Source organism: Patiria miniata, unplaced genomic scaffold (assembly GCF_015706575.1).
Source record: "Patiria miniata isolate m_02_andy unplaced genomic scaffold, ASM1570657v1 HiC_scaffold_10, whole genome shotgun sequence".
NCBI classification, from domain to species: domain Eukaryota; kingdom Metazoa; phylum Echinodermata; class Asteroidea; order Valvatida; family Asterinidae; genus Patiria; species Patiria miniata.
The window spans coordinates 21,067,942-21,077,704 of record NW_024037048.1 but is presented as its reverse complement, the minus strand read 5'-3'; the positions used below and the strand labels follow the sequence as shown (position 1 = coordinate 21,077,704).

Sequence of the window (9,763 nt, the reverse complement as noted above, 5' to 3'; positions counted from 1 at the left end):
CCTTCCAAGAAACTGAGTGCACCTCATTATATATGCAGCAACTTAGGGGATTAAGGGTCTAAACAGTGGCTTTACTACACTGCACTATGGGCATCTACACAGGACAAAGGAACTATGAATTTATACACTAAAGTGTAAACCTAAGAATATGTACATAAAAAAGTGGAAAATAGATGATGAGGAATATATAGTAAAATAAGGAAATCTATTCTTGAACTTTGTGTACTCAAGGAGTTAACTAAATGTGAACAAGAAATAAGGTGGATATACATGTACATGTAATCAAAGTTAGGGAAATCTAAATCCTTCAAATCCATGGAAATAGATTATATCTCTAAACACAGAAAGTCATCAAAAGGATGATCTTTCCTAAATATGCAATAATAAATACAACAACACAGTGAATCTGGGCTTCCTAAAGACCATCAAAGAATGAATCCACTTTAAATTCAGTAATCAGAGTAAAGTTTAAGAATACTCAAGCTAACTTCAGAATTAATCAAAAAGTGTTCACAAAGTCTCAATAAAAAGAAACTTAGGAACTTCAGCAATAAGAACAACTATTAAAACAATATAAATGAATTCTTACCCCAGTCGAGTCATCCACAAAATCTTGAGGCATTAACTAAAGTACATGTGTAGAAGGAAGCAGGACACTAGCTGTGGTGTTAACAGTGACAGAGCTAGTGGTGGAATGACTCACTCAAGACAAAGGATAAGTGTGAGCTTTACCTTAAGGGTCAAGCGAGGGCGCTGCGCAGGAGAAATATGTAAATGAGCTGTCACATACTCCCCTGCTCTAAGGTTGGCGTCCCGACAACCTAAACAGATAAAAGATTAATACAAAAAAACAAAGTACAATTAACTATTTACAAAAAAAAAAAATCATCTTGGCTGGACTCCGGCCAACATCTGTGCCAACAGCAGCTGCGTTCGGCTGATGTCTGCTAGTACACGTGGGTCTATCGCAGGTGCAGGGACAGGCATTGCTGGAGTCTCCGACTGGATGACGGACTTCGGGAGGTGATGGGGATTGGAGTGTTGTCCCGCTCCAGCACGGCTGGTGTGGCGCAACTGCTCCGCTTTGGCAAGTGGGACCTCCTCCTCTGTAGTGGGTTCCGGTGAAGAATCTTCCACTTCTGATGGGGGTTGCGGGGCTAGATTGTCAGGGTGGTGCTCCCCTGCTTTGTGTAAAGCAGCGGGTGCTCTCTCCGGATCTTGCACATCTGAAGATTGAGGGGCTTGGTCCTCGGGCTGGTGCTCCCCCGCTTTGTGAAAAGCAGCAGGTGCACTCTCTGGCTCTGGTTGACCTGTTGGCATCGCCGGGGTCTCACCTTCTGTCTCCAATATGATGACCACCTCATCTGCCTCCTCTTCTGCCTCCTCATCTTCGTCAGTGTGCGCCGGCAAAACTGGGTCATCTTGATGACGACATTCAGTAGGTGGAGGTTCCTCCTCATCCAGTACCAAGGCTCTGCTGTCTAGGAGGTCCTTTCGATTCAGGGTCTTCTCCTTCCCCTCTCCGTCAAGTGGAGCAATGATGTAGACGTGGCCGGTTGGGTTCGGCCTCCCTACAACCTTGTGAGGTCGGTTGTCCCACACATCTTGGATCTTGTTTCTTCCCTTGACGGAACGGTTTCGCAGAAAGACCCTTGCTCCAACATGAAGATCCTCATCTCTCGCTGCCTCATTGTAGCGTTGTTGTCTTCTGAGAGCCTCTTTCTCTGTTGTGCCTGCAGCTTTCTGAAATGCTTTCTGCATTCGCACATGATGGTCCGCTACCCACTGGTCAAGCTCAGGATCGTCCTCTTCCTCTCTTCCGAACCCAAGAAGGTGGTCTACGGGTAATCTTGGTTCCCATCCGAAGAAGAGATAGTAGGGGGAGTAACCTGTTGAGGAGTGGGGTGTCGCGTTGTATGCGTAGATCAGCTCTGGGAGATGTTCAGGCCATCTGCGCTTCTGGTCCGGGGGCAGCGTGCGTAAGCGATCGTGCATGGTACGATTAAAACGCTCGCACTGCCCATTTCCTTCGGGGTGGTAAGGCGTCGTTCGGCTCTTGGTGACACCGTACATCTCGCAGAGTTCGCGGATGACTTTGCTTTCGAAGTTCCTGCCCTGGTCACTGTGAAGTCTGCGAGGCACACCAAAACGGACGAACCAGTCTCTCACTAAGCATCGAGCCACCGTTCTTGCCTTTTGGTCCTTGCATGGTATGGCTTGTGTAAACTTTGTAAAGACATCAGTGAGAACCAGCACGTTTTCCACATTGTTTGTGCCAGGCTCCAGGACGGTGAAGTCAATGGCAAGAACTTCGAGGGGTCTTTTGGCGATTAAGGAACCCATGGTAGGATGGAGCTTCTTCCCAGCTTTGGCTAACATACATCTCTGACAATTCCGGCAGTACTCTTCGATGTCGTGTATCATCCCTGGCCAGAAACATCTGCTACGGGCGAGTGCAAGGGTCCTTTCTACTCCTTGATGTCCAACCTGATCATGGACTGCGGCTAACAACTGCTCTCGTAGAACTTGAGGAAGAAGAAGTTGACTGATCTCGCCACTTGCTTCTTTTCTTTTCTTGTAGAGAATGTTGTCTCTGGCCTCCAGGTGGTTCCAGAACTTCAGTAACTTCCGCGTTGGCTTGTCCTCCTTCATGAGCTTACTGATGTGTGGTTGTCGTCCACTCTCCCAGTAAGTACACAATCTGCCTAGGTGTTTGTCGTTCCGTTGAAGTGTAGCCATGTCTTCAGTAGAGATGGAGGGAAGGGTTGACATCGCAGCGGGTGCTGTCACATCTGGTCTGATGCGGAGTTCATTTAGTCCAGCTTCAACCAGGGTGCCTCTTACTTGCGAAACAACTGTGGAGGGGATGGGAGTGGAAGAATAAGATGAAGAAATAGTCTCTTCAGTGGACATCTCTTCAGAGTGGGCAGTTTGCAGATCGTCACTGTGAGTGGTCTTCCTGCTGAGGGCATCGGCATTGCGGTTACTCCTTCCTGATCTATACTTGATAGTGAACTGGAATTGTTCCAACTCTCCAGCCCATCTGGTCTCTGTCGCTCCCAACTTCGTGTTTGTCTGAAGATAGCTGAGGGGGTTATTATCAGTGTAAACGACAAACTTTGCACCGAGAAGGATGTCCCTGAACTTCACAGTGATTGCCCAACGCAATGCTAACAGTTCCAACTTCATGCTGCTGTAGTTCTGCATGTTCCTTTCATTCTCTCTCAAGCCTCTACTGGCGTAACCCAGGACTACCAAACCTTGCTCTTGTTTTTGGGACAAAACTGCACCCAGACCTTGGTAGCTAGCATCAACCTCCAGGATGAATTGACGAGAGAAATCGGGGTAGCCTAGGAGAGGAGCAGTCGTCAGAAGTTGCTTCAAGTCAGTGAACGACTTGTCACAAGACTCATCCCATGCATCTGATATGGGTTTGATGGGACTGACCTTTCTGTGTTTCTTCTTCCCTGTTCCTCCTAAGAGTGTGTGGAGTGGAGCCGCGACTTTAGCAAACCCTGGTACAAAACGGCGGTAGTACCCAGCTAGACCAAGAAACCCGCGGAGTTCACGTTCTGTGGCTGGCTTCTTCCATTCTCTCACCGCGCTTATCTTCTCAGGATCTGGAGATATCCCTCCATCAGATATGGAATGGCCCAAGTACTTCAGTTGTTCCGTGAACAGGTTGCACTTCTCTGGTTTAACCTTCAAGCCAAATTCAGTGAGGCGGTCCAGCACTAACCGTAGTCGTTCAAGCGTCTCCTCGAAGGTACGTCCAAAGACTAAGATGTCATCTAAGTAGACGATGAGAGACTGGAAGTTTTTGTCACCGAATGCTTTGTCCATCAAGCGCATGAATGTGGCTGGCGCATTGCAGAGGCCGAAGGGCATACGGGTGAACTCGTACAGACCTCCAGTCCCTACTCGGAATGCTGTCTTCTCAACATCTTTTGCAGCAAAGGGAATTTGATGGAACCCATGGGCGAGATCCAGGCTGCAAAAGAACTTTGCTCCACCAAGTGCATCGAGGGCTTCGTCGATGCGGGGAAGTGGATAGGCATCTCTGTGAGTCTTGGCATTCAGGGCCCTGTAATCAACACAAAGCCTCAGCTTTCCATCTCGCTTCCTCACGAGTACGATCGGTGAAGCATACGGACTGGATGACTCCCTGATCACGCCCCTTTCGAGAGATTTCTGCAGGTATTCTCGAACTTCAGTCCATTGGTGAGGAGGTATGCGCTGGTGAGGTACTCGAACTGGAACATCGTCAGTAGTGTTGATAGCATGAGGTATTTTGTCACAGAGTCCGATGTCGTCTTCATCTTTGCTAAATGTGCTGGCATGGCTGGAAATTAGTTGGTGGAGTTGATGTTGCTGATCGTCACTTAGCCCAGTACCGACTTTCATCCGTGACATCAGGCTCCTGGCTTCATCAGCGCAGTCGTTTTTAACTTCACCTGCCTGCATTTCCTGCCAAGTTGCTTCAAAAGCTCTGCTGTGATGTTCGGCGACCGCACTGCTCACTGTGGCTACTGGGGTTCTCGGGGGTAAATAGAGGTCATCATTCGTGAAGTTTGCAACTTGAACCGGTATTCTACCACTGCTGTCGACGGAGACTAGTGTAGGAGCTACAGCTAACCCATTTGGTATGTGGGTCACATCTACATCCAGCTGTTCTATTATGGCCTCGTAAGTCACATCAGTTGCAGCAGGTTTCACTGAACATTCCATCAGAAGGAGAGAGTTGGCGGGGACTAGGATGGGCTTGGAACCCACTGTTCGGACTTTACCTGCAATATCTGGCTGATGTACAGTGCCACTTCGCACTTCCTCATAGAGAGCGAGTACATGAGCCCATTCAGGTCCGTCACTTCGTCTGTTCAAAACCTCCAGGTAGTTTTGGCCGCTTGCATCTTGCCGTAACTTCTCTCGGATGTCCCTGAAGATGTTTGACCCAATCACTCCTGGTACTCTCTTCTTCCTCTCTGCAATTGATGTGCCTGTAGGGTCCTTGACCACCAGAAAACCCATGTTGATGAAAGAGTGGCCCAGCACTGTTAGTGGCAATTCAACATAGCCGAGGTAGGGAATGGCCAGACCTTGAGCACCGGAGATGCTGATGAACGCAGTCACATCTACTAAATCTGTCTCAGGAAAGTGTTCCCTGAAGAAAGATTCAGTAATCGTTGAAACTTGCGCTCCTGTGTCAAGTAGACAACGCACCCTTGATGCACCAAGCTGGACGACAGATTCTGGACACTGCCCTACCGCTTTTCTGTAGATTGAGCCGCTATTAGTTGATTCTTGTGGGCCTGCCGTGTGGCTCTCAATGACAGGCCGTTCTAGTTTAACTGAGGGCCAGGCTTCTGGGGGACAAACTGCTGTGCTGGGGACTGCTGGGGGACAAACTGCTGTACTGGGGACTGCTGAGGAACGAACTGTTGGGCCGCGGACTGCTGGGGGACAAAGTGCTGTGCCATAGACTGCTGGGGGACAAACTGCTGGGGATCCCTGGTACCCTGACTCATTCCTCCTGACAACGGGGATGACGGGGCATGGGGACAGTCTCGCTTGAGATGACCTGTGGACTGGCAATTGTAGCAACGTCTAGGACCCTGACTCCAACGGCGAGCAGGTCGTTGCATGGCCTGTAAGAGTGCCTCAATCTGCTGCTGTTGCCGCTGCAGTTGTTCACCCTGCCTCTCAAGAAGTGCCTTCATGCCATGTGCCCCGTCTTCAGCCTTGACCTCCTGTACTGCTACTGCCTTCTGGGTTTTGACACGGCTGGTGCCAAGCCACTCGATGGCACGGTCTCTGGCATCGAAGAAACTCAGCTCTGGCGAATCGATGTTCATGCGCCGCAGTTCTCTCCGTAGACCCTCATCATAAACTGCCTCGGCTAGTCTTCCCTTCAGCGTTTTATCTCTTGTAGCATTGAAGGAGACATCCAGGCGAGCCATGGAATTAAACAATTCCATGAGCTCGAGGGAGAAACTCAGTAGATCTTCTCCTTGGCCTTGTCGGAAGGAGAAAAACTTTTGCTGGATCTGGGGAAGCGTCTCACCATCACCAAAGACTTTCAGCAGTACACGGTAGATTTCCTCTGGACTCTTTACGGTGTCACCTCTGCCAAGGATTTCTTGCCTAGCTCTGCCGGCAAGATGGTCGATGATAAACGCAGCACCGTCCTCCCCTCCGATCTGTCGTGCAGTCAACTGACCTTTGACGTCACTGACCCACTCTTGGACAGATGGATCACTCGGTTTCTCCGGCTTTCCCCTGAAGCGGTCCAGCCGTCTCCCTGCCGCTACGTATATTTGCTTCGCTGGTGGGGTAGTGGAGCTGACGCCTGCTGTGGCTTTCTCACGCTCCTCCTTCTCCGCCTGAAGAGCTACCTTCATCGCCTCAAGCTCGGCCCGCAGTTGCTCCATTCCCTCCATTCTTGATAACTGTAGCAGCTCGTCTCGGGGTCAGTTGTCTGCCGTTAGTTTCGCCTCATCCTCGACTGGGGGTAGATGCAGTATTAGTACACCATCCTGTCTACGACGCCAAATGTGACACTGGGAAATGTGACACGACAAGGATGGTGTACATTTACTGTGTCTGGTTCATTTAATGGTGAACTGCATCTTACACAAACAAAACAAACCCTGAAAAGATACAAAATAGAAATTCCATATAAATACAATGCTTTAGGAAATACCAATCCAGCAAAGCAAATTATAAAAAGAACAATAATAATCCTCAGAGAATCTAATGCAATCAAAAGAGATAAATCGAACTCGATAACACAATTTGCTTCTAACCGTAAAGTCAAGTTAAATTCCAAAATGAATTAATACAAGGCATGTGAATGCTTTAACTTGCAAAGACAAAATAGGAAATAACTAAAGCACATGTGCAGTGACCTCTAAATATATGACTATGGACTCAGCAAACCATAGACTTAAATCAGTGTACTCATCATTATAACCTAAGGATCCATAAAGAAACTAACTTAGGAAAAATGAATTAATATCACAAAAAAAGGACTATGGAGAAATAACATACATGTAACTAAACATTCTGCTAAACAAATATGCAGATGGCATGCTTAATTAAGTACAAAAAGAGAAATATGAGTAATATATGCTGCATCACATAAACTTAAGGACTAGTGTGCCAGTCTAATAAGACACTACTGGTATCTTAGGTCACACGCTCCAATAAACACTGGACAAAAGAAATCTCTGCAGGGTAATAAACATACTTGGCAGACTTCCTGCCTCCCTGTACTAACGTATGGTGCCTTCCAAGAAACTGAGTGCACCTCATTATATATGCAGCAACTTAGGGGATTAAGGGTCTAAACAGTGGCTTTACTACACTGCACTATGGGCATCTACACAGGACAAAGGAACTATGAATTTATACACTAAAGTGTAAACCTAAGAATATGTACATAAAAAAGTGGAAAATAGATGATGAGGAATATATAGTAAAATAAGGAAATCTATTCTTGAACTTTGTGTACTCAAGGAGTTAACTAAATGTGAACAAGAAATAAGGTGGATATACATGTACATGTAATCAAAGTTAGGGAAATCTAAATCCTTCAAATCCATGGAAATAGATTATATCTCTAAACACAGAAAGTCATCAAAAGGATGATCTTTCCTAAATATGCAATAATAAATACAACAACACAGTGAATCTGGGCTTCCTAAAGACCATCAAAGAATGAATCCACTTTAAATTCAGTAATCAGAGTAAAGTTTAAGAATACTCAAGCTAACTTCAGAATTAATCAAAAAGTGTTCACAAAGTCTCAATAAAAAGAAACTTAGGAACTTCAGCAATAAGAACAACTATTAAAACAATATAAATGAATTCTTACCCCAGTCGAGTCATCCACAAAATCTTGAGGCATTAACTAAAGTACATGTGTAGAAGGAAGCAGGACACTAGCTGTGGTGTTAACAGTGACAGAGCTAGTGGTGGAATGACTCACTCAAGACAAAGGATAAGTGTGAGCTTTACCTTAAGGGTCAAGCGAGGGCGCTGCGCAGGAGAAATATGTAAATGAGCTGTCACAAAAAAATAAAAAGTGGGTGCAAAAAAGGCAGCGGGCAGCTACGAGAAACTGGTTTATTTCTTTACTTGGCCTTGCATATCTGAAGTGCTGGGCACTACATAAATTACACAATACTCATGGTACTATGTTGGTGGATTGGAACACTGATTAGAGCACCTTTTTGAAAGCTTTTTGATCAGTCTACCACAGAAGGAAAGAGAATACATCTTGAAGCTTGCTCACCAAACGTTAAATCATCTCCTAATTCTCTGCCGTTCTTCAGCATGACTTCTCCCAGGAATCCTACGGGTTGTTGAGGCTTGGTTCCTCCTTTGTTCTGACCATGGACTTTGCTCATGGCTCTGGAGACTGTTCAGGAAAGACAATACGATTGATTAGGGTCAGCACACAAATAGAAGATCTATCTCTATTTGGTTTGTTTGAAATGAATACTTAGACCCGATTCAAACCGGTGTTCTATAGTCAGGCCGAACGAAATTATTCCAAAGGTTACAATTAAAGGTAATATACGATTTGCAAACATCAACAAACAAAACTACCAAATTATTATGAAATACTTTACTTGACTGTAGGTGAATGACAGTCTCAGACATCCTGTGAAATCATGGCACCTGGTGTGCTGTCATTTTCAAGAAAAGTGGAATTTTTGTACTGATTTCAAAAGATGGTCGGGAAGAAACTGATTTGTCCAAATAGTGCCCCAATTTACCCAATTTATTTAGTTCACATTTTTTTGCAAGCGGTTACACATCCGTGAATGGATGCAAGCCAGCTAGTCTGGTTCCCTGAGCTCAGGGAACATCACAATATCCGGCCCAAGACCTTGTAAAGCATTTGAAGAGTACATTTGCAAAAGCAGATAAGAGCCAATTTTACAAAATTGACGAAAACCCACCAACTAAATATTTTCCCTGAACACCTACAATCATTTTTCAAATTCAATGAACTGAGCAGTGAAAGAATGTAAAATACGTTGAAAGTCCGGTTCCGGAATGTTATTTTGTGCGTTCCAGAACCACAAGGCGGGAGTCTGTGACACGTTGTATGTTTGTACACTACAAGTGGCAGCTGTTCCGTACTGTATTTGCAAAGTAACGTGAACATAAATTTTGCATAAAATTGTGACTCAAGTCGACTCGAGTCATTACAACTCTGACCAATGCCTATTCTTAACATAGACATTGACAAAGTGGGAGACTAAACACGATGGAGCTTGGTAGCTCAGTTGGTAGAGCACTGGAACGGCAATGCGGAGGTCCCAGGTTCTATTCCCTCTTCCTTTCAATTTGTGGATTGTTGTATTTCCCTGTACAGGCCACAGATTATTGCATTGACTGGTCGCCCTGGATGCAGGCCTGCGCTGGTTCACTTCGTCTCCCATATCACCAAGAGCACAAGCCTTCTCATATGCGGAGCAGTGCTGATCGTAAGTAATCTGCTAAAGTTGCAATTTGTCTGTGATTTGACAAAAGCTTGTCACTGTGAAGCATTATGATCAGAACTTAGTTGTGCGGATCACAAGTTATCTGCTATAATGGTACAAGGTCCGAAAATGCATCTTTAGACGCATCTTTGGAAACAACCTTCTTTAATTGTTTTCTTCAAAATGACAGCATGCAAGAAAGAATAATTTCACAGGCAGTTCAGAGCCATTACTATCTTTAAAACAAAGTATGCTTTTCAAAATTAATG

General features: G+C 45.7%; 1 protein-coding gene across 1 annotated transcript; it reads right to left on the bottom strand.

Moving 5' to 3' along the window:
• Window positions 1-5,318: 5,318 nt before the first annotated feature.
• LOC119739784 lies at window positions 5,319-8,071 on the bottom strand. Its single transcript, XM_038214859.1, has 2 exons — window positions 7,874-8,071; window positions 5,319-6,647 (listed from the first exon to the last, which is right to left on the bottom strand). The coding sequence occupies exon 2, from the start codon at window positions 6,435-6,437 to the stop codon at window positions 5,340-5,342; it is 1,098 nt and encodes a 365-aa protein (XP_038070787.1). The 5' UTR covers window positions 6,438-6,647; window positions 7,874-8,071; the 3' UTR covers window positions 5,319-5,339.
• Window positions 8,072-9,763: the final 1,692 nt, after the last annotated feature.